The sequence below is a fragment of the Bidens hawaiensis genome, unplaced genomic scaffold (assembly GCF_021521415.1).
Source record: "Bidens hawaiensis isolate Kalapana, Puna unplaced genomic scaffold, B.hawaiensis_p1.1 tig00010474_1, whole genome shotgun sequence".
NCBI classification, from domain to species: Eukaryota; Viridiplantae; Streptophyta; class Magnoliopsida; order Asterales; family Asteraceae; genus Bidens; species Bidens hawaiensis.
This window is the reverse complement of record NW_027491801.1, coordinates 611,373-637,276: the sequence shown is the minus strand read 5'-3', so window position 1 is coordinate 637,276 and position 25,904 is coordinate 611,373. Positions and strand designations below refer to the sequence as shown.

At 34.7% G+C, this 25,904-nt stretch overlaps 2 protein-coding genes and 1 pseudogene across 3 annotated transcripts; 1 reads left to right on the top strand and 2 right to left on the bottom strand.

The window, feature by feature from the left end:
• Positions 1–7,040: 7,040 nt before the first annotated feature.
• On the top strand, positions 7,041–12,717 carry LOC143535461 (FKBP12-interacting protein of 37 kDa-like). Its single transcript, XM_077029703.1, has 14 exons — positions 7,041–7,120; positions 7,200–7,251; positions 7,337–7,401; positions 8,125–8,192; positions 8,299–8,335; positions 8,430–8,517; positions 8,620–8,684; positions 8,766–8,843; positions 9,622–9,669; positions 9,766–9,819; positions 10,125–10,286; positions 10,529–10,598; positions 12,092–12,147; positions 12,418–12,717. The coding sequence occupies exons 1-14, from the start codon at positions 7,091–7,093 to the stop codon at positions 12,595–12,597; spliced, it is 1,053 nt and encodes a 350-aa protein (XP_076885818.1). The 5' UTR covers positions 7,041–7,090; the 3' UTR covers positions 12,598–12,717.
• A 322-nt stretch (positions 12,718–13,039) lies between these two features.
• On the bottom strand, positions 13,040–16,959 carry LOC143535460 (AP-1 complex subunit mu-2-like; annotated as a pseudogene). The gene is made up of 11 exons (XR_013135718.1): positions 16,831–16,959; positions 16,082–16,216; positions 15,749–15,811; positions 15,473–15,649; positions 15,286–15,389; positions 14,813–14,920; positions 14,629–14,728; positions 14,442–14,539; positions 14,138–14,279; positions 13,903–14,025; positions 13,040–13,166 (listed from the first exon to the last, which is right to left on the bottom strand). The product of XR_013135718.1 is annotated as an AP-1 complex subunit mu-2-like (transcript).
• A 5,515-nt stretch (positions 16,960–22,474) lies between these two features.
• Positions 22,475–23,179, bottom strand: LOC143535478 (uncharacterized). Its single transcript, XM_077029714.1, has one exon. It carries the CDS (start codon positions 23,177–23,179, stop codon positions 22,475–22,477), a length of 705 nt encoding a protein of 234 aa, XP_076885829.1.
• Positions 23,180–25,904: the final 2,725 nt, after the last annotated feature.

Genomic DNA, 25,904 nt, shown 5'->3' with positions numbered 1-25,904 from the left:
TAAAAAAGACAATGTCAAGCAAAATATAACACAATGTTGAGTAATATAACACAATATCAAGAGAAAAAGACACAATGTTAAGGAAAAAGATACAACCAATAACAGAAATAAACAAAAAATACAATGATAAATAAAAAGGCACAATGATATTTTTTCCTCAAAATTGTGTTTTTTTTTTGTTTTTTAGAACGACTAAGAGGGAAAAAAAAACATTTGTGTTTTTTTATTTATTTATTTTGAGTTATGATTTTTTTAATTATTTTATTAAAGTTTTTTTTGCTGCAAGGTCTTCTCATTTTTGTCCTATTTGTAGAACTAGACGGGTGCCCGCGCCATACAGTGGGAAATGTAGACTTTGGTAATCACGTAATAAGTTTATGCGTGTTTATTGTTTAGTTTGAAACCGTTCAAACCAGTTATCGAATTGATTTCACGTTTGATTTTTTTTCTTTAACTTTGGCCGGTCATTTTCAATTTTCAAAGGTTCATTTTTGGTTTTTGACAAAAAAACCCGTTACTAACGGTTTTGCTCATGGTTTAAATTAAAACCATAACTCTAATCCTACATTACGTACGCAACTTCTTACACCATCGATTTCAAAAAACACGTGGTGGCAATATTGTAAATTCTTCCAATTTGTTCCATCCAATTAACTGTTACGATCTTCAATCATTGTCAATGACTTCATTGTAGACACTCCAATTGAATTGAAAATTTGAAAATTGATTTCAACTGATAAGAGTTTAATACGTTCCAGATTTGTTCACATGATAATAACGATGATCAAATCGATGGTCGATTGATGATTATGAGATTATATGAAGTAATTTCAGTGTCCAATTTCATGTTACAGAAAGCTTATTTTCAGATCTGATCTTGCGAACGTTTAAAGGTTTGTGCTGAGTGTTTAAGTTTTTATTGTGAACTTCTTATATTTTTGTATTGAATTTCTTAGCCTTTTGTTTTAAACATTTTAAGTTTTGTTCTGAACATTTTAGTTTGAAAAAAATTCTATTTGTATACCAGTGGTTTGTTGTTTCCATCCATTTGTATACAAATTCAAAACCTTTAACACTTTAAATACCTACTTATTACAATTGTAACCATTTGTATACAAGTTCCAAATGGAGTTAACCAATACCGTTAAAACCTCCCCCACATGAGAGGTATTTACGCTATTCTAATAAAAATAAATCCAAATTTCATATCAGACCAATTCAAAAATTAAGCACATTAGAAAAATACATCGTTTTTTTTATGTAAGGCCCCGAACCCGGTGACCCTACTTCAGCGTCGGATTTACTCATAAAAACAGTTCTTCAAATCAGAGTTTATTAAAACTTTTCGCGGAATATAAAACATCAATCATTTGTTACAAAACATTAAATCTTTTCTTTGATACCATAACACAAAACTTTATATTTAAAACATCTTTACTTCTTTCTTCAGATGCCAGCCGTTCAATCCATGCCGTATGTCATCCTCATGCTAACTCTATAATCAGCTCACCTGCGTGCATACTAAAAGTTAGCTACGCTGAGTGAGTTCTAGTTAATCGAACGCCATACAATACATACACATACATACATATCTGTAGATACATATCCATACTTCACTAGTTACCCTTCTGTTCTACATACATACTTGCTACCATACATACATACATACCTACAATCACTAACCTCAGTCTACCGAGAGTACGTTCATAGTTCACCGTCTATACCTGTACTCAAGGTCGTGAACACGTACAAGGTTCGCAGTCCTTACCTATGTTCACCATTTATGGTACGTATAAGGATCGCGGTCCTTCCCTATACCATAGTACATCCACAACACGTACAAGGTTCGCAGTCCTTCCCTATGTTGCAACCTAATTCATAGCACGTACGAGGTTCGCAGTCCTCCCCTATGCTACAAAATCAGCACGTATAAGGTTCACAGTCATTTCCTATGCTGAAATACATCCACAACACGTACAAGGTTCGCAGTCCTTCCCTATGTTGCAACCTAATTCATAGCACGTACGAGGTTCGCAGTCCTCCCCTATGCTACAAAATCAGCACGTATAAGGTTCACAGTCCTTTCCTATGCTGAAATACATCCACAACACGTACAAGGTTCGCAGTCCTTCCCTATGTTGCAACCTAATTCATAGCACGTACGAGGTTCGCAGTCCTCCCCTATGCTACAAATACAGCACGTATAAGGTTCACAGTCCTTTCCTATGCTGACGCCTATCTACATTACGTATAAGGTTCGCAGTCCTTATCTACGTTTACATATATCATCTACTTCACGTATAAGGCTCGCAGTCCTTAACTACGCCATTACCAGCCGAGTCTATGTCCGACAGAAGCTAGAGGGATTTGTCATCCTAACTTACTATGTCGAACGTAGAACTCACATGCCATTCGTGTACCTATATACACATACTTACATTATAACATAAGAACACTCTAGGCATTCTTTACCTCATTCATTTAACAACCATACCCCTTGTCGTTACGTGCAATATCCGAAGATCGTTCACGCCCCGACAAGTATTCATTTGAAATATTCATACATCTTCGATATATAATATTCGTACATTTATTTTTAACCTGACAGTACGCGCAATATCCGAAGATCGTTCGCGTACCGACAAACAATCATTCATATCTATCACACATATCACATATGACATACACTTATCACTTAGGATAAATGTATTAACAACACATCGAGTATGCACACAGCCCCGAAAACATAACAAGGAATGGGGCTAGAAACTCACCTGAACTCTGCTTCTTTCTTCTAATAGTTGTAAATCCCTTCTTTAACTGAGCTCGGCTGACTGTACAAGTTACACGTATCAATACTCGCCTGATCTAATCTGGTGGCCTAGTATTAGCTTACTTTTACTTATCGCTTTTTAATTTATTTCCTAATCGAACTCGGCTTTAGGCGAAGTTAAACTTTAGGCGAACTTAGCTTTAGGCGAAGTTACCAGCTAGGCGAACTTAGATTTACAGCGAAGTTGCCATCAGGTGAACTTAGCTTGCAGGCGAAGTTAAACCTTAGGCGAACTTAGCTTTAGGCGAAGTTACCAGCTAGGCGAACTTAGCTTTACAGTGAAGTTGCCAGCAGGCGAACTTGGCTTCAGGCGAAGTTGTCATCAGGCGAACTTGGCCTCAGGCGAAGTTACCAGTTAGGCGAACTTAACTTTACAGCGAAGTTGCCATCAGGCGAACTTAGCTTGCAGGCGAAGTTCATCAGGCGAACTTAGCTTGCAGGCGAAGTTCATCGCTTTGAAGGCGAAGTTGCCCAGATCAGCCGCTGTTCGGTTTCTGTCCAGCATTTTTGGGCGATTTTAACACCCTTGCTATGGTTCGACATCACCCACTACGTTCCCGACCATTTTCGGTCATATCTACAATATAAAACTTAGATCTTTAAACTTCAAAGATCAAGAATCATACCTTTTTGAGCTTGTTTGGATCTCGTTTAACTTGTTAACACAACTAATCGCTCTCTCTCTCTCTCGGATCTGCCCGTTCCTCTCCTCGGATCTGCCCGGTTCCGGCCGCCGGCGAAGTTGTGGTGTAGTGTGTTTTTGGTGTGTGTTTGGAATAGGTGGAAATGGAAGATATTTTTGGGTTTAGGGGATATTTATATCCCTGAATTCCCATGGACCTAAGGCCCATTCTCATTTAACCCGTCTCCATTAATCCAACACTAGCCCGACTCATACCAACTCCTACTCTATTATTTATTTCCTGACAACCCGAGTAAACTTTCCCTCTATTAGTAAGTAATATAATTAATATCACTTTGAAATTTCGGGATGTTACATTTTATTCCCAAACAATAACATTTATATCTTGTGACCTAATTTTGATTTTTAATGATATTAGGGCAAGATGATACATTGTATAAAAATCTGATAAGATTGGATAACGTTTTTATGCTACTGTAAGTTAAAGTTCATTGTGGTTACAGGTACCTATTGGTATATTGTTAATGAAAGTTCAAAATTCTAAATTTCTTAGAATTTTCTTCTGAATGTTTTAAGTTTTTTCTGAACTTCTTAGATTTTTGTACTGAATTTCTTAATTTTTTGTTCATAACTTTTAAAGTTTTGTTTTGAACTTCTTAGATTTTTGTTCATAACTTCTTATATTTTTGTATTTAAATTCTTAGCTTTTTGTTTAAAACTTTTTAAATTTTGTTATGAACTTCTTACACTTAGACTTTTATTCTGAATTTCTTAAACTTTTGTACAGAAATCTTTAGCCTTTTGTTTTGAACTTTTTAAATTTTGTTATGAACTTCTTAGATTTTCGCTCTAAAATTCTTAGACTTTTGTTCTGAATTTCTTAGATTTTTGTATTGAACTTCTTAGCTTTTGTTCTGAACATTTTAAGTTTTGAACTGAACTTTTGAGTTTTGTTCAGAACGTTTAAACATAATTTTTCGAACCCTAATCAGAGCTCAATTAAGTATATTATCTACAATTTAATAATCGATTGATGATTCTAAAGCCTCCTACACATCATTTCGATTGATTAAATCATCAATTTTTTTATCAATTTGAAGATTCTTGATGTTGAATGACGTTCTATTTTGATTTTGGTTTTTGACTTTTGAGATTTCATACTTTTAACTCTGATTAGGGTTTAGAAATTGGATGAGATAGAGCGAGGAGTTCAGAATTTTGGATCTGAATCGATTTGTAATCGATGAATTTGATCATGAATTAGTTTTGGGTTATTTACGAAACTACCACCACATATTTTGTAATTTAACGCTCTGAAAGGTTATTTACAATGAGTTATTATTGCATAATAACTCACCCCTATATAATATAGATAACCTGACCTTATAACAAATACCTTAAAAACATATAAGATTAGTTTTTTACTTTCTAGAACATAAATATTCTATCTTAAATTTACCGTCACCTCAGTTATACTCATTACTTGCTAGATATTGTGAAATTGATTATGATTAATAACTTCAAAGACTCGGTAGGATTAAAGAGTTACGGTTTAATAGTAAAAATATGCATAAATTTTCATTAGCTAGGTAAAATCTTTAACATCTACCTATATATTCTAATAAAGTAAAATAATTGGGGACACGTGTCACTTGGAGAATTATTCTTTGCCAAAATTTCCCGCTCAAATATTGTCCTACTTTTATTGAAAACTTATTTGTGTTAGGTAGCGTTTGGTATGCAGGAATAATAGTAGGAATAGAATGATTCATTACGTGGGAATGAAAAAAGTGGTGTTTGGTTGCTCAATGGAATGAAATCATCCATTACACATGGAATCTCATTCCTTCCCACCCTCTTCTTTTTTTTTTATTCTATTCCTGCTTCACCCTACTTTCACAACAACACCACCACCTAACAACCACCACCACCAATACCATCGACACAACACCAACTCCGTCGATACCACCACTACCGCCGCCACCACCATCGCCACCGCCACTGCCACCACCATTTTCGTCCCCGGAGCTACCACCTTCGCCATTTTAAGTTTTTTTTGGTTAAAAAGTATTTTGAGATAAGAGTGTTTTTATTATTTCTATTTCATTTATACAATTTTTTTGGATACCAAACAATAAAAATTAATAATTGATTTCATTCCCATAGGTTAACCAAACAAGGAAAATGAATGGTAATGATCCATTTTATTCCCTTGTCCATTCCATTTCTCCTTCATTCCATTAATAAAATAACTAATTACTGAAATTATAAAAATTAAAAATATGCGGGTATTTATGTCAGTATAATAAAAATATTTATATCTTTAATGAAATAATATCTACCTTTAAAAAAAATCAATTTATAAACATTTTTTAGTGTAGAAGATGAATGCGATAAAAATTAATGACCAAATCTATAGGTCTAAGAAGATATAAACAAGAAGAAACTATAAATGAATAACAATTTATTTTTACGTATTCATTCAACCTCCATTGATCCATAAATTCTCATCTCTCTTTCAAATCTGTAATACAAAAGCGTGTTTTAGCATGCTACTTTTTATATATGATGTTTTCTTTTTATGTCATTTATAATGAAGCATGTTTTATAATTCGTCATTTCATTAAACTATAACTACAACTTACAAAATCACCAGGTGCATCTTTTTCGTGATTATGAAGAAATTGCGTGAGAATACACCATGTATTCGTATGAATATTCCATTAGAAAATATAATTTAAACTTCTTAAACTATTTAATTTGATAAAAATATAGGTTTTTTTAATTTAATCATTTAATTTATACAGTTTAATTGTATTTCTTTTGAGCTTCCTGTGCATCACACGGGTTCTAATGCTAGTTTTAACTATATTTTAAAATATGAAATAAAAAAAATCCCGTAAATACCCATTGGGGATGAAACTTACAAATAAACATATGTTGAGGGGCCGTATGCTTATGACATTCTAGCCTGGTTCAAGAAAATGCCGTGTGCACGAGCCAGGTGATTTACCACACTGGCCTTCGGTGGTGGTTTTCGCCTAGAATTGGTGGCGGGTTGAGTCACTAGCGATGCTTGCTGTCTGTGATTGCGGGCGTGGGTTGCCTTTTGCAATTGGTGTACCCGAGTGACTGGACTTTGTTGGTCGGTAAAAAAAAAAAGAACATATGGTGAGTGTTAACGATGGAAAACTAATCAGCTCCAAACTGGTAAACTAGTTCTTGAACCGTCTTGATACTAAACCCAAACCGGTTGTTAGTCTGATCCGGACTTGCGGAGTTTGTATACTAGTTCGCACTTCTAAGACTCAAACCCATTTAAGCCCGACACAATGCCATAAACTGGTTTTAACCCGGACCTAACCGTTTAACATTGGACCCACAATTGTACACTGCTCTACGTCAAGCGTTATCCATGGGTGGTAATTGATAAATGTTAATTTTCCACGGCCTTTGCAGTCTCGGCCCATCTCCACAGCCTCTACCGGCCCAGACGGCAATCCATCAAGTACAACCGCCGACCGGTGTTCTGGCTTTCTTTCCGATCAATACATTACCCTACCCGTGAAATTAACACAGCTTTAGGGTGGGTTTTGTTATTATTATTATAACCAATGGCATCATCTCGTTCTCACATCGACGACGTAAGTATTCAATTATATCTGGTGCCCTAATTTACATTATTATTCATTCGTTGATTGTATATATATTATATTGTTTTAGGATGATGATTTCGGTGGTGATTTGCCTGGAGCCAACGCCACGAGAGTCGCAGGTTTGAATTAATAATAATAATAATAATCCTTAATTGAATTGAAGTAATTAGTGATTGGTTCATCGTTTGCGTGATGTGATTGCAGGCACTAAGAGAGGATTTGGAGACCTAGATGATGAAGATGATGATGATATCTTTGGATCCAAAAAGGTTGCCCTAAAATAATGAGTTTAGGCCAAAAATACTTTGTTAATTAATAACTGCTTAAGTATTATATGCATTTGGGCTAAAATATTTGACTCATATTTATTAAATTCTTACAAATTGATTAAAATAAATATAAAATTGAAAACTCTAATATTCGGTTCGGTTTTTATTACATGCAAAACCAAATCCTTACCGTAAGTTCGGTTTTTGGAAAAACATATAATCAAAACCAAACCGTCGGTTTTCGTTTCGGTTCATTTGTTTTTTTCACTTTCAGATTGGTTTTTCGGTTTCGTGCACATCCCTAAAAGTTAGAGCTTGTAAATTAAGTCGTTAGATTGTAAGATAATTAGATAACACTGCAATGCTTTACTTCTTCTGTTAGTGCAAATTAGTTGGTCATTAGATTAAATCTTCAAAGTTAAATAGCTGTGAGAAAGACTTGTTTTCTGTTTTGTGCTTTCGTGTTCAAAAGAGCGATGCAAAATAGAAAACAGGCGTTTGTATATTATGAATTGTAAAGTTGAGGTTCTTGTTTTTTCATCACTCACAAAACTTGTTTACAATAAATGTTTTTTTATAATGGTATCAACCAAATTACAACTCTGTTTATGTTACCAAAGCAAATGAACTTGCTACCAAACGTAGCTTCACGTTGAAAGTTATTATTTCTGTATTGTTTTGATCAGTTATGTGATATTTGCTATTACTTTGGTTACGTTACAGGCTAACATAAAAGTTGAAGAAACTGCACCAGGTGTGGCAACTGGGATGATTTTATCTCTTCGTGAAAGGTAAAACGAACTGATTTGTCTTGATTTTTGCAATTTTTCTATTTTAATCAAATATAAATTAATCTTTTTTTTGCTTTTATTTTTCTTTGTGCTTTGTCTTTTGTAGCCTCCAAAGCTGTAAGGATGATCTTGCTATATGCCAGGTATGCGTCAACTTATTCTTATAATTCTATCATGTCTTTGCTACTTTAACGCCTTCTGTTATAATATTATTACACAACATGTTATATTTAATAGTCAGAGCTTGAAGATGCCAAGTCAGAAGTCCAAAAGTGGCATACTGCATTTGAGAAAGAGTCCTTCATTCCTTCAGGCTCATCTGTTGGTTAGTTTCTTTTATATATATGTGTTGCATTATATTTTTCTCATTTGAAGCCACTGTCATTCTTGGAAATTGGTTAATGGTGTTTTTTTTATATCTATGCAGAACCTAGAGTTGTAGTCAATTATCTTCAAAGCCTAAAATCTTCCGAGGAATCAATTAGAGAGCAGGTTTGGTTTAAAAAAGTTATGCTTTTTTTATGGAAAGTGAATGCCAATCTTGTATTGATTCATGCTGTTTATTATGTTCAGTTAGAAAAAGCAAAGAAAAAGGAAGCTGCGTTTATTGTAACCATTGCAAAGCGAGAGCAGGAAATTGCAGATTTGAAGGTGCCTATTGTTTTTCCCATCATATGCAAGGGACCAATATAAGATAATATATTAATTATATCAGGTTGAATATAGTCATTGCTAAAAGAACAAGTGAAAAGACGAAACTATCCCTCTAACTTTTAACCAAGGTTGCAAAAGTCACTAGGTGGACCCTAGGCGGCCGACTGGGGGGTTGGGTGTACTCGGGGCGTACTCGGAGAGTACTCGGAAATGGTGAATATAAAGAAAATTAATTTTTGGATATTAAATATATGTCAAATATCATAAGCATGCTAATATTTATAATAAAATAAGTGAATATCGATATAAATAAGAGAATATATATTTTTAAATACTAAATTATTCTAAAATTTGCTAATCATTAACTAAAAAAAGTGATATTTTTTATAATATTATAGAACTATGAATTGTGTTTTCTTTTTTAAGTCAAAATCGGCCCAAGTTAATCGAGTAGATGTGATTCTGGCTGGGGTTGACCATATTTGATCTATTCTCAGTAACTAGGCGTAGTTAAAGAAACTCTCCTCGGCACCATACCTTGGAGCGAGTACTTGGGGAGTACTCGGCCTTGGAGACCTACTTTTACAACATTAGTTTTAACTAGTTCTAAGCTGGATCTTTGTCCAATTAACACCTTGTATGGCATAATGAAAATGGCAATTGTTAAGTCTAGTTTCTTTGATATTGGTGAATTAGTTCAAATAATTAATGCTTTTCATGTTAGAAAAAGGTTATACATCTGTCAACTGATAAATTTTGTTATCAAATGCTTTAGGCTGCAGTTCGGGATTTGAGATCACAACTCAAGCCTTTATCGATGCAGGTACACTATTTTAAAAGCTATGTTTTTACTTTATTTTTGTACTTGTTACAAAGTTTAACTCAAGTTATTAATGTTCCGCTTTGCTAAAATTTGCAGGCAAGAAGATTATTACTTGATCCTGCAATTCATGAGGAGTTTATGCGTTTGAAGGTAATTGTGTTACCAGTAGGCACAGTTATATGGACACTTAAATCAGTAACTGCATAATGTTTGATATTAAATGCCTCTAAAGTATGCCCACACAACAGATTAGCACACAAATCTTTACTATTGGCATTACCTAATATACAAATTAAAATACAAACTAAAATACTTGTAGAATGTTGTTTAAAATGTAGATCTGGTTGACTTGATATTAAACATGTGCAACCTTAACTATTCAGTGATGATCAAATTTTGGTGGATTATCTTTTTATACATTTACTCAAAAAAAGCACATGCATTTGCAATTTCAGAATTTGGTAGAAGAAAAGGATAAAAAAGTCAAAGAGCTGCAGGATAATGCTTCTGCAGTCAACTTCACTCCACAAAGCAAAATGGGAAAAAGTCTAATGGCTAAATGTAGAACCCTGCAAGAAGAAAACGAGGAGATAGGAAATCAAGCTAAGGAAGGAAAGGTTAGTTAGATCATGCAATCTTCTGAGTGAAAATGATAAAAAAAAAAAAACTGTTTTTGCATAATAAAATCTCTATACTTTTGAAAGTTCCCGGAAAAAATTGGATTTTTGTTAACTTTTGAAAAGGCAGGGATTTAATCAAGCAAAACACCAAAAAGTACTTTATGCTAATAGTAAAGTATTGGTACTTTGTTGTTAAGTTTATAAAGTCCAGGGACTTATATGAGATTTCTGGTTTGCAGATACATGAGTTGTCAATGAAACTTGCTTCCCAGAAAGCTCAGAATGTAGAACTCAGGAGCCATTTTGAAGGTTGACTTATCTGTTTGTTTCTCTAATTGTTAAGCATCTAATTTTATTTGCCAAATTGTTTTATCACTTTCTAAAGTGGAAGGATTTTCAAATTTGAGTTTTGATGGTCAGATAGGCCACTTGGTTTCTCAAAATGCCAATACAATTACTCATACGCACTTAGAAAAAAATTTATTTTAAACATTCTTTTGTAAATAATTAATGCATTATTTATGTTTACTGAAACTATATTACCACTAAATTTATCTAAATTTTTGAATGAAGTAGTGGCGGATGTAGTTCATAAGCAAGGGTAGCATCCGCTACCCCTCAACTTTTCATCGGTAGTGTAATTTTTTTTTCTTTTTGGGTCGGTTTTCGTATTTCGCTACCCCTAAAAATTATTTTTACTTTACCCCTATTTGTTTAAAGGCCAACCAATTTGAAAGTTCAAATTAAATAAAGCACAAACAAATTTGTAGCCCAAAGCAAATAAAAACAACAAATCTTTTTTTTTCTTTTGTTTGAATGAGAAGCATTAAATAAAAACAGACTCAAGCATAAACAAGCTCAACAGAATATCATATTTTAAAAGTTCATATCAAACAAAGCACAAACAAAGTTTATAGCCCAAAACTAATATAATCATCATTTTGAGGTTGAAAACTTTTAAACAGTTTTGGATATGTAAATTCAAGACTTGGAAATAGATTAGTGAACTCATAACTAGTTTGTTAAAAAATATGTTTGGTTTAAATCTTGATATTCGTTTTCCAAGTTTGACATATCTAAGATAGTGACATTTTCGGAAATGTTTCTGAATGATTTTAGTAATGAAAAATATGGTGTATTTCGGGTGATCGTATGACCTTTTATCATCACACTTTAAAGGAAGATGATAGATTTTTAAATTTGGGTGAATGTGTGACCTTGCTCATGTAATTGTGGAAACCAGAAAGCACGTCACATTTTCTTTTGTTTATCAAATATTGAAGCTAGCGTTGGTTTTACCGGTTGCAACCGCAACCGTTGAAATATGTCTTTCTAAAATGAAACTTATCAATATGGGTTTGCGTAAGTGAATGGGTGGTAAGTTTTGAACAATGCTTTAATTTGTGCAGCTAAAGAGAAACGTTTGATAAAGTAAAAGAGTAGGGTGTAATGGCTCAATTTCAAGCTTTAAAAACTCGTATAGAAGAAATTTGCACCTCATGTCCTCATGTATCGTGCTTCTATTTTTGTTTCGTTTACATTGTATGAAATACGGTAAAAAAAATTTTCAACATTACCCCTGAGATTTATGTCTAGATCCGCCACTAGAATGAAGTGATTATGAGTTTGCTCTAAAATACACTCGACATTTTTTGGCGCGTTTGTTTGACACATGCAACCCATGTAATCTGTTTTCTTTTGTTAATTTTTGTATCTGACTCGTTTGAGATAAAAGGTTTCCCAATATCAACCCATTTATAAGCAAACTGGCTGCTTATTAATTTGTGTCTTACTCATTGCAGGTTTATGCAAGCATATGGAGGGACTGACAAACGATGTTGAAAAATCAAATGAAATGGTCTCTCTGTCTCTGTCTCTGTCTCTGTCTCTGTCTCTCTCTCTCGTCTCTTATCTCAACCCTTGTGTTTGTAATTATATAATACTTACTGTCAACAATGTGAGATCACGTTTTAGTCGGGCCCGGGCCAATCCACCAACTAAATGATAATAAAACTAAAATAAGTAACAACATAATATCAAATGATTTAGAACGTTTTCACTATTAGATACACATATAATATATATATCTAATAATCCGTTTAACTCATTCAACCTGTTTTATTTTTAGGTGCTAATATTAGAAGAGAAGCTCAGTGACAAAGAAGCTGAGATCAAAAGATTAAGGCATCAGTTGCAACAATATGACACGGTAGAGGAAAAAGCAGAGGCGCCTGCTGATGCTGAAAAAGATACAAATGAGGATGTTACAGTGGAATCGAAACCCGAACCTGAAAATGAGGAATCATAGGAAGCTCGTGTGTTGTTTTCTAAGTATGCTCTTTTATGTTCCATGTATGTGACTGTATGTTGTACATCAAATCTTCATGGCACATAACATGTGCGTGTTCATGTTTGGTTGATGATTTTGAGGTACTAAATGTAAACGAGTTTTGTACTTTTGGCCTTCACATGTTATTCATATTCCATACATGTTTCGTGTACTTTCTGCCATGGCTGGTAAAATGGTAACTATAGTTATTTGATTACCTTGTGAAGTTATGAACCACTCTGTATAATTAAGTTGATTAAAGCCTGAAGTGGTGAGCCCGAGTGGCTAAGAATAGGAATTTAAGTTAATATACCAACAACAAATTACAGTAATGTTGTTTTGTTTGGTTACAATTACAAATATATATATTAAATTAAACTAGAAATTAAAGTAGCAGTTAAGAGTTGAGACTTATTGGCCATGGTCAACCATCAAGTTTGACCCGGGCTTCACTGTAGTCTTATTTCATATTCACCAGCCATTGTTATGTATCTCACCCATGGTAGTGTCTGGTAAGCACTTTTTCCAATAACTTTCAGGTGACGAAACTGCAACCATGAACAACTAATTTTCAAAAATGTATTTATGAATGCGTCGATTTGGGCCGTGTTCATGTACTTAGTACGGGGCAAATAGAAATGAGCCCAAATTATATATATATATACTTTTAATGCACACAAGCTACTAAATCATTTTATTAAAGATTTAGATTTTAGACTACTGTTAATCTGTTATAATAATTCGTTTTTGTAACTAATATATTTATTTGAATAGTTTTTTTTTTAATTAATACAGGATGGAAAAGTTTTAGTGGGTCCATCCAACTACTTGACCCGTTTGAACGTAAACCCAAACTTATTTTGACCTGTCACTCAATCTGTTTGGCCCGCGCATATTTAGGGCTGGCAAAAACGCATTTACCCGTGTTAATCGGGTCAGGCACAACACGACTGATTAACAAGGGTACCAAACATGAGCAAGACTCGTGGAACTAAACTTGTCATTTACTTGAGCACAAACACTGACATGTTTAGTAACACGACTAACCTGACCCGACCAAGCTGTTTAACACAGTTAACAAATAACAAGATAAAATACAAGTTACAAAAGAGTACAATCCATAAAAGCTAATCGAAACATATTAGTTAACTAGTTTAATCGTACGTGTCACAAATGCGTCGACCCGTTTATGACCCCAACACGAGTCTGTTTAACTTAAACTCAAACATATTTAACTTTGTATCGAATCATGTCGTGTTAATAGGTTGTGTAAAAACGCATTACCTGAATACCAGATATGGTAAAATAAGGTATCTCAAACTTAACACGTATAGAAGTTTTTTTGTTAGGAGTTGCATCTTCATACGCTACACTCGGGAGTCTAAACTCGGCCCCTAACATATACTCCTGCAATTGTTGATGCTCAAATGATGTTATGAGAATTAATAACAAGAAGCATTTAGTTACAACAATGCAAAAAAAAAAAAAAGTTGATAAAATTTCATAATAAATTTGGTACCTTGTCACCGGGGAATGATCTAATTTTCCATATAAGTGAATCATGTTCGGGAGCATATGAAACGGATCCCATTGTTGTTCAAACAATTGGTTTTGTAGCATCGGATGGCACGGGTATGCTAATTTGTACATTTGTTGCATTACTGTATTACATATAGTTATCTGAGTTTACTTATAACTTGACTAAGAAAACTCATTTATCATGAAAGTATAAATAATAGGGATATTATGGCCATCTATTCTAGACCAATGTTCTAGGTGATGTGCAAAAACATTTGGATTCATTTTCATGTTATAAGGAGTACCTTCGCGCTCGGAATTGGCTTCTAGCTTTTACAAGCATCTCAATCCTACTTCTAGCATGTTTTTCAATTTGAGCCTCAACCCAAATTAGAGGTTTTACCTAGCAGAGCATTTAAAAAGATTTTATAAAATAACAATCTGAAATACTAAGAATAATAATCAGTTAAATTATGTACAACTGAAGATAACCTGAGTGCTGCTGATTCTATATGTCATTAGATCAAATGACCCATCAGGAGGAATAAAAGATATTCTGCGGTCCTTTTCATAGCACGCTAGACGTACACACCTATTAAGTAAGCATATATGTGTATAATTAAGACCAAATTATATATAGCATATTTAGTAATGCGCCTATTAATTTATGTCTTACTGGTGAAATCTGATGTCTTCTAAATCAATGGATTTCCCCTTTGTTGACCGATATTGTACGTCCATTAGAACTCTGTCATTAAGCCCAAGTTTGCACTCAGGCATTCCACTGCAAGAAATAATTACTTATGTTTAGTTAATAATAATAGTTCAAATTCAGTTAACCGCATAAATACTTATTCGTATTGTTCTAATTAGATATAGTGGGACAGATAAAGCTGTAAACGAGCCGAATGGCGCCAAGGTGGGCTCAGGGTTGGCTAGTTTATCTTAACGAGTTGAAATGTTGTGCTCGACCTTGGCTAGTTTATCTTAACAAGTTGAAATGTTGTGCTTGAGCTCCCCTCGCCACAAGCTCTAGCCAGCTCGTGGCTTGTTGAGCTGGCTCTTTTATTTCCAGTTTTTTTTAATAATTTTTGTATTTTTAAACATATTAGAAATGTTAAATGTTTGTCAACCGTAGCTTGTAAGTACCTTAAACATGCTCTCATCTTTAGTGCCCCACCAACTTCCGACCGAATTAACTGTCTGTTACTATTAACTAGTATGTTAACACTTTCAACCACATCCAAGAACACCTGATATCAAAAACACTAGAATATTAATAACAGCACCATAACATTTTCATATCATAACCGGGCGTCAACAAAAGGGTTCATACTTCATTCTTTTTGTAATATATTCCTTCATTTCTCCAAGAAACTGCATTGGTTACAGCCATTGGAGGCCTCTGTGTAACTTCCAACCTATAAGCATCAGTCTTTATAAACTCACTTAATATCGTTGCTTCCGTATATTGTGGGTAGCCAAAGTCCATCATTTCATCAAATAATTCATACTGCCATATATGTTAATTATGATTTTATATGATCGATCAATAGTTTAACTAATTAATATAGTTAATAAAGTAAGTGCGATAGAGGGTTTCGTTTTTTACCACTACAACAAAGTTATCTCTAAGAGATTCTTCAACCAACTCTTGAAAATAATACTCAAAAACCTGACAAATTTGATGAGTTTTTTAGAAATAATGATATGATGATGAGTTACATATTACACATGCATTATTAGAGAAAAACTAAATCATATGTTAAATGAAATTTGAATCAGCAAATTAGTACATCAATTAGTCAATTACCATTTTCTCACTTTCAAAACATTGAAATCAAGTTAGGCCATTTGATATGATCATGAGTTTTGAAACCAACCAAATTTGTACAAATGAGAGCATAATAGAGTAATAATTAAACAGGTAATCAATCTTACTCACACCGGCTAACTTGTGAAGAAATACAATGAGGCTAGCAACATTACAGTTTTGTCTAGATACAACCATTAAGTAGACAATGAATATGTGAGAAACACCATTATCAAACACTACTGGACCTTGAGCCTCAATATCCTCCTTTTTATACAACTAATGCATATTAATAATCAAAATTCTCCCCAAATCAACTTCAACTTAAATCACAACCTTTGATGAGTTGTTCATATATAACTAGGGCTATAAACGAACAAGCGGGAAGTTCTTTTATGTTCGTTCGTGGACAAGGAATTTCATACGATTAACTAAATGAATGAACACAAACTGAGGCCATGCTCGTTCAATTGTGTTATTCATTAAAGGTTTTTAATATTTTTTAAAGACTTTTCTAATCTTATCATATAGATTTGAGCAAAATTTTAAACAAATAACAAAATTGTACATCAGTAATATATGACTAATTTATATGAATATGAATTTTAAATAAAACACCACTAACTTGGCAGCCAGACTGAATTGTTGGCATTGGCAATTCTCAAATAAAACATTGTGAACAAGAAATTTGTTTGGTTAGGTGTCTGTGAACCCCCGTTCACTTGTTCAGTTATAAAAGCTTAACTGACGGACATGAACAAGTCCTTGTTCTGTTCGGTTCGTTTAAAGCGTTATATATAAGTGTATATAACACATCAACCAATCAGTTTATGCTACTATCAAAATCAATTCAACGGTTACATGCATGAAATTATATGTACCTCATTTAGGAGGAGTTTGGTGAAGAATCTCTCGGCTTCAACGGATGAGATATCGCCGTGATAGTGACGACTGATCAAACAGCGTCCCTTAATATCCAGAATGAAGAGTGCGGAAACGGCTCCCGCCATTAATTAATTAATCTGCATATATATATGCGTCAATATATAGAACTCATGAAGCATGAATGATCGATGATGATGATGAGGATTTGAAAAAGGAAATGATGAACGTACAAAATGTAGTTGAATTGTGAGAGTAGCTAGCTAGGGTTGTTAATTAAATACCAGTGAATGAGTAGTAGAATAATATATGAAATATTATCGAGGAGAGGAGATTGGTAATTAATTAGCATGCCAACTGGTATGGTAGATCGATCACAAGATCGTACGTACGATCCAAGTTGAGAATTGAGATGCATGATGGTAGTTACTATTTAACAATATATACGCAAAACCAATCAAAACTATGTAGTTTTGATTAAAAACCCCTCATTTATTTCAAAATCCCTTCCATGTTTATGATAATTCCTTTCTTGCATATAACAATCATCTTAAAACAAAACAAACACCGTTTCTTTTCATTAAAAATATGACAAATTGTCAACTCTTTGATCAAATTGTTTGCGGAGATTTCCATCCGAAAAATCTAAAGCCTCAAGTTTATAGAGAGGTAAATAATTAGTTACTATGGTTTTATAAAGAGAAAAAAAATACAGGTTTTTCAAATTGAGGCTTTTCAAAAGAAAAAAATTGTGTTAATTTGTATCGGATAAATTCATTTTACCTTATATATTATTTAACTATTATATATAAGTTTTAAGATTATATTTTGAAGGAAAATAATAAACTGAGCTTAAAAAAAATGTTTTTCATAATCAAGATTAGTAAATTAAGATTTTAATAAAAATGGAAAGGAATTTAAATAAATGAGGGGTTTTTAATCAAAACTACGTAGTTTTGATTGGTTTTCTGTGTAAGGTTACACGCCTAACAGCACCGTATTCACTTTCCCTACATATTATATTGGTTAATTACGTGTTTTCCCCTCTACTTTGTGTGTTGGGGAAATTTTCGGAACTGACTAGCATGCATGGATTTTCCGAGAGTCGTTTGCATTTCTATATTGAAACTATTTGTTATTTCTCCAAATATCTCAACTAGATCGACAAAACTTATAGAGATCAAGAACTTCGTATGCTATATAGAGCGTGAAAATTTTGAACCAGAATGAGAGAGAATATACGACCCAACAATGAGATAACACAGATTAGGGTCTGTCTAAGGTAGTTACCAATTCAAACTTTAAATATTATTAATTAAAATTCCCTATATTTTAACCAATTCAAGATCTTTGGACCCTGCTACCCCCATGGAACCCACGTACGTTAAGGGCGATCGTAATAAATTAAAACAAGTGCGCACTCCGCACCTCCTGACTTGTTTAATGTATATTGTAATTTACATTGGTTGACAAGTTAATCTAACTACACTAAAATGTCTAACAGCGTGTACACAATACATTCATATAATACAGGTTTCGAACCCAAGACCTCATGTTTCAAACCAAATGTACTAACCAACTCCACTAAAATGGTAATTGTGTTTGATTTCTGAAAGTTATAAATATCATCTTTATATACACAATATTTAATATAACAATATCGGTATGAATGTTTTATTTGAAATAAATCAAACATCAAGATTTGGTTTTCAGCTTAAAATTGTAGTGCATAATATATAAAAAACTTAATAAAAAAAGTCATAAATAAAAATTATTATATGAAACAATTGAATTTACGTATTACAATAATAATTTTGACATATAATAATTTTTTATTTTTATTATATTTTTCATCCGTATGAAACACGGGCTCTTCCATAGTACTGTATATATATATAGACAGACTTGTTAACATATTTGATCATATGCCCATGATCCAAAATCTGATGGACTTTTGATTTTGCCTCTACCATTCAATATTTTCAAAAGTTTTTTATTTCTTTTCATCTTTCATTTCTCATTCTGAGTGCCACCAGAAAGACTTCCCTCTTTATGTAAAATATTTATGCTTTTGAACATAATGTAATAGTACGTTATCAGTGTTTTAAGAGTGACCTATTCTTACATTTCGAGCTAACTTCGATTCACTAGCTATATATTTTCATTTAAGTTTTCACTAGCTACTTGGATTGGATGAAGCCCAGCCACTAATCAATGTTTTAATTCAACCAATTCTCTAATCGTTTAAGGCCGGAGAACAAATCCCAAAAATATTGTTACGTATATAAAATGAGAAGTATTTGAAAACAAATATATGAAATTTTAAATAATTACTAACATCAATTTGAAGTTTTGAACCATTTTAAGTTATCAAATGTGTTAAGAGTGACTAATTCTGAAGTGTCAAGTGTGTAGAGAGAACAAGTTAATTAAAAGTGCATAATACTTCATTAATCTTAACCAGCTTTAAATAGCCACCAAGTTACAACGGATCAAACAAACTAACTGCTAACAAATAGGAAATTAACAAAAAATAAGGAAGACTAGGAAATATTCAAAAACTAACATTCAAGCCCATAAAACTTGGTTTATTCTTAAACAGAAAAACTAAATTAGTCCACAAATAATGCAACGGCTCTTCATGCAGACGTGAACACAATCAATAATCCAACAAATCCTCCCCTTAAACAAGAACACTTCAGACATCCTTGTTTAACCACGCACACACCCATAGCTTCTCGGATCTCTTTGAATGTTTCTTCCTTGACAGGCTTAGTCATACCATCTGCAATTTGCTGTTTTGTACCACAGTATTCCAACTGAAGCACCTCCTTTTCAACCAACTCTCTTAAATAGTGATAACGAATATCTATGTGCTTGGTTCTTCTATGCATAACCGGGTTCTTTGAAAGCTTAATAGTAGATGTATTATCACACTGAATAGTTACCATGCCTGTAGCTTCTCCCATTTCCTTGAGTAATCCTTTCATCCACACACAATGACATGCACACAAGCTTGCAGCCACGTATTCAGCCTCTGTTGTGGATAAAGTGACAATTTCCTGTTTTCTAGAACACCAACAAACTGCAGCACTGCTGAACAGACACACGTACCCAGATGTACTCCTTTTATCATCACTATCTCTTGCATAGTTGCTATCCGTGTATACTTTCAGCCCATCCTTCTTCAATTTATCATACCTTAGACCAAAATTGTATGTACCAATTACATACCTTAGGATTCTCTTTGCAGCCATCAGATGATCCTCCCTTGGTTTTCCCATAAGTCTTGAAACAAGACTTACCACATACATAATATCCGGTCTGTAACCGTTAAATACATCAAGCTTCCAACAAGACTTTTATACCATGATTCATCAACCTCCTCCCCTGAACCGGACTTGGTTAGAACAAACCCGGGTACCATTGGAACATGAACCGGATTTGCATCTTCTAGCCCAAACCTCTTTACAATTTCTTTTGCATAACGTTCTTGTCTCAAAACAATTGCTCCTTCTGTTTGACTTACTTGCACCCCCAAAAAATATTTCATTTTTTCCAAATCCGACATATCAAATTCCTTCTTCATTGACTCCTTGAACTCCATACATACCATCTCATCACTACCTGCATAAATCAAGTCGTCTACATACAAACTGACCATCAATACTTTATTGTTTAACCTTTTAATGAATAAAGTATGATCATAGCTACTTCTCTTGAACCCTTCCTTCTTAAAGTAGGCTTCAATTCTATGATACCAGGCTCTCGGAACCTGCTTCAAACCATACAAAGCCTTCTTTAACTTGTATACTTTCTCTTCTTCACCTTTCTTCACAAACCCCTCTGGTTGATGAACATACACAACCTCCTTTAAATCTCCATGTAAAAATGCACTTTTTACATCGAGTTGATAAACAATCCAATCTCTTTTAGCCGCCGCAGCTAGGAACAACATGATGGTATCCCACCTAGCCACAGGTGCAAACACCTCACCATAATCAATTCCCTCCTTTTGTGCATACCCTTTCACGACTAACCTTGCTGAATATTTTTCGACTTCTCCTTTCTCATTTAACTTTTTCTTGTACACCTACTCAACCCCAATTGGTTTCACATCAGCTTCAGCCTTTACCAATTCCCAGGTGTTGTTTCTTTCTATAGCCTCTATCTCCACCTTCATTGCCTTTATCCACTTATCTTCATTAGCAACTTCTTCATAATTAGTCGGGTCTTCAATGGTGCTAATCATTATCATTAAGTCATCTTCTGCATAGTTGGTATGATAGTCTTTTAACCAACTTGGTGCCTTCTTAATTCTGCCCGATCTCACTGCAGGAGCATATTCATCATTTTCGCTTTCATTAGACTCTTCTTCCTCTGACGCCTCTTCATCTTGAGGTTCTGTTTCATTTGGTGATGCTTCTTCACTTTCGATTTCTTCATTTTCATTCATAGAAACTTCACTAGTTGGCTTCACTATTTCTTATTCTTCAATGATCAACTCCTCCTTATCTTCCTTTCTTAGTTTCCAATCCCACTTCCCTTCTTCATCAAACGTAACATCTCGGCTAATTACAATTTTCTTGGTGTTGGGATCATAAAGCCGATAGGCCTTTGATTCAGAACTTACACCAAGGAATATGCACTTGTGGCTCTTGTCATCCAACTTGGTTCTCATCTGTCTTGGTACATGGGCATAACCAATGCACCCAAAAACTTTAAAATAATCAACATTTGGCTTTCTTCCTGTCCATAGTTCTTTAGGTACCTTTTTGTCAAGACTTCTACTAACACACCTGTTAAGAACATGGCAAGCCCAAGACACGGCTTCGGCCCAGAAATGCTTAGGCATCTCCTTTTCAGATAAGAGACACCTAGCCATATTCATAAGTGTTCCATTTCGCCTCTCGGCCACCCCATTTTGTTGGGGTGTATAGGCATCCGTTAATTGTCTTTTAATCCCTTCTTCTTCACAAAATAATTTAAACTCTTGAGACATAAATTCTCCCCCTCTATCACTTCTTAAACACTTAATGCTATTTCCCGTTTCCTTTTCAACTTCCATTTTGAATTTTCTAAACCTATCAAATGCTTCCCCTTTTGTCCCCAAAATATATACCCATGTTTTTCTAGTGACATCATCAACAAAGACCAAAACATACCTCCTGTTGCTTAAGGAATTCGGCTTGACAGGCCCACAAATATCGGTATGCACAAGCTCCAATCTTTCTGAGGCATGCCATTTGCTTTTCTTGGGTATCTCTACTCGGTTTTGTTTCCCAAGGGAACACACTTCACAAACCCGTGTCTTCTCAGCTACCTTCGACAGTCCATTAAGCATGCCATTAAACTGCATAATTCTTAGGGCCTTGTGATTAACATGAGCAAACCTCCTGTGCCACAAATCTTCACCCACAGTAGCTTGCATGCAAGTAGCCAAGTCACCCGTATTGACAAGATTGGAAACATCCTATTCTTTGTCATTATGGATGTCATAAACAGCCCTCTCACAGGATGATAAGCTTTTGCCTTGCCCTCTTGAAAAAGAAAAGTTTCCCCTTTCTCTTGTAGCTGCCCCACACTCAGAAGGTTTGCAGTTAGCTCCGGAGCATAATATACCTTACTTACGACCTGACATATTCAACCAACTTGTAGTCTTACGTCTCCTACCCCTTGTACTTCCAACCTCTTATCATTCCCCAACTTTACCGAGTGGGAGAATGTTTCAAGGTTTGAGAACCATGTCTTGTTTCCCGTCATGTGGTTTGAGCAAGCCGAATCAAGAAACCAAATCTTCTCTTTACCGCTTCTCAAAGGTTCCGACTCAGCCATTAATACATTCACTTCATGTTCAAACTTCTCAATGTCTATCTCTGCCATCAGATTCAGTTCTTCGTTTTTGTCAAATTTTGCATAATTCACGGCCTTCTCTTCTAATGGGCACTCGTATTGAAAGTGTCCCAATTTGTGACATCTATAACATTCCACAACATTCTTATCAAACGAGCCCCGACCTCTTCCTCTGCCAAATGAAGATCTTCCTCGTCCCTGACCCCTACCTCCTGAAGTTTCCTGTTCAACCCTAAGTGCTTGATCTTCTGTCGATCTTTTCATCAATTTTTGTTTATGAACAAGAAGAGAACTTTGTAGCTCATCTACAGTCATTTCATCAAGATCCTTGGATTCTTCAATGAAACATACAACGAAATTAAAATTTTCTATGAGTGTTCTTAATATCTTTTCGACAATAGTAACATCTGTCATTACATCTCCACAGGATCGCATTTCATTTGCTATCACCATCACTCTTCCCAAGTAATCTGTTATGCTCTCTCCTGTCTTCATCTCTAGCAATTCAAAACTTCGTCGGAGTCATTGTAGTTGTGCCCTTTTTACACGAGCATTGCCTTGATACTTAGTCTTCATGGCTTCCCAAACTTGTTTGGAGGTCTCCTTTAGGGTGATCGTCTTTAGTATTGTTTGTCAATTGATTGGAAGAGATAATTCAATACTTTCAAGTCTTTCAACTTGTTTTCTTTATAATTCTTTCTCTGTGTTGCAGTAGCTTGTTCACCAGGCCTTATCTCGGTGTACCCGTCGTTCACAACACTCTAGCACTCTTTCGATTGGATAAGATTCTTCATGACCATACTCCAATGATCGTAATCCCTATCGAATTTTGGAACGTGGGTGGACTGGAAACTGCTTCCTCCTTCTTCAGCCATTGCAACCAGCATTTTTCTTGAATACACTGGTGATTGAGTTATGCTCTGATACCACTTGAAGTGTCAAGTGTGTAGAGAGAACAAGTTAATTAAAAGTGCATAATACTTCATTAATCTTAACCATATTTAAATAGCCACCAAGTTACAACGGATCAAACAAACTAACTACTAACAAATAGGAAATTAACAAAAAATAAGGAAGACTAGGAAATATTCAAAAAACTAACATTCAAGCCCATAAGACTTGGCTTATTCTTAAACAGAAAAACTAAATTAGTCCACAAATAATGCAACGGCTCTTCATGCAGACGTGGACACAATCAATAATCCAACAAATTTCTATTTATTATTTGAACATATATATAAACCAATCATACCCTAAGTGTTGTTGCGGGTATCATGCTTGTAAAAATTGGTTTTAACTTTTTTGAATTTTCCAATTTTTTTTTTTCAAAAAACTTTAAAAGATGCATCATGCTCTTAAAATGGTTTTATTTTATTATGTTTCTTTTTTAATATACTTCTTAAATTGTGATCTTTAAAGTGGAGCTTTGAAAGGTTCGTCATGCTCTTAAAAGTTGGTTTTATTTTTTGTTATTAATTTATTTTATGACACTTTTTTTTTTCAAAAACTACAATCTTGATATTTCAAAAACTGATTTGTAACATCCTAAAATTTTAATGTTGAATAAAGAAAGTTATGTTTAGTGATTTCGCGTTATTGATTAATTAATATCGAGTAAGGAGCGGATCATGGACTTAGATTAATTGAGATGGGTTAAATGAGAATGGGCCTTAGGTCCATGGGCTTAAGGGATATAAATATCCCCTAAACCCTAAAACATCACTCATTCCATCTTATTCTCTAACACTCCAAAACACACCCACACCACACACACCGCCGGCGGCCGAGGGAGAGGAACGAGCGTGATCCGAGAGAGAGTGAGCGATTAGTTGTGATTAAACAAGTTAAACGAGATCCAAACAAGCACAAAAAGGTATGATTCTTGATCTTTGAAGTTTAAAGATCCAAGCTTTATAGTGTTTATACGACCGAAAACGGTTGGGGAGCGTAGTGGGTGATGTCGAACCATAACAAGGGTGTTAAAATCGCCAAAAATGCTTGATAGAAACCAAACAGCGGCTGAACTGGGCAACTTCGCCGCGAACTGGGCAACTTCGCCTTCAAAGCGATAACTTCGCCTTCAAAGCGATAACTTCGCCTGAGGCCAAGTTCGCCTAATTGATAACTTCGCTTGCCAAGTTCGCCTAATTGATAACTTCGCTTACGGCCAAGTTCGCCTTAATGGTAACTTCGCCTGAGGCCAAGTTCGCCTAATTGATAACTTCGCTTACGGCCAAGTTCGCCTAACTGGTAACTTCGCCTGAGGCCAAGTTCGCCTAATTGATAACTTCGCTTACGGCCAAGTTCGCCTAACTGATAACTTCGCCTAAAGCTAAGTTCGCTTAAGGTTTAACTTCGCTTAAAGCTAAGTTCGCCTAAGGTTTAACTTCGCTTAAAGTCAAGTTCGATTAGGAAATAAATTAAAAACCTAATGAAAAATGTGTTAAGACGGTTAATGGAAATAAAATTTTTCCAAGCTGACCTGGCAGCTCGACCCCAGCCAGGGGCTCTGCCCCTTGGACCCTGCTAGGGGCTGCCGCCCCTAGACCCCGCTGCCAGGGGCGCTGCCCCCGGACCCCCGTTCGTTGTGGGTCATATAAAGATAGAAATGCAATATGAGAAGTGATAGTTAATTGATACGTATACTTGTTATACAGTCAGCCGTGCACAACTGAAGAAAGGGATTACGATTAACGGTGAACGTAACCGTGTTCAGGTGAGTTTCTAGCCCCATTCCTTGTTATGTTTTCGGGGCTGTGTGCATACTCGATGTGTTGTTAATACATTTATCCTAAGTGATAAGTGTATGCCATATGTAATATATGTGATATGTATGAATATTTGCTTGATGGTACGTGAACGATCTTCGGATATTGCACGTACCGTCGGGTTGTAACGCTATGTATAAGGTAAGTATGATATGTATGCTTATGTGTATGAACGTAATAAAGTTAATAAAAGAAGGAAAAGATGGTTGTATGGTTACGAAAAGGGTACCGAGCCCTAATAATACTCGAGGTATGATGTATGGTTGTATGGTAACGAAGAGGGAATCGAACCCTACTAATATTCGAGAATTAGGGACCAGACCCTTATAATATCTGTGATGTTAGGGACCAGACCCTTATAATATCTGTGATGTTAGGGACCAGACCTTTATAATATCTGTGATATTAGGGACCAGACCCTTATAATATCTGCGATGTTAGGGACCAGACCC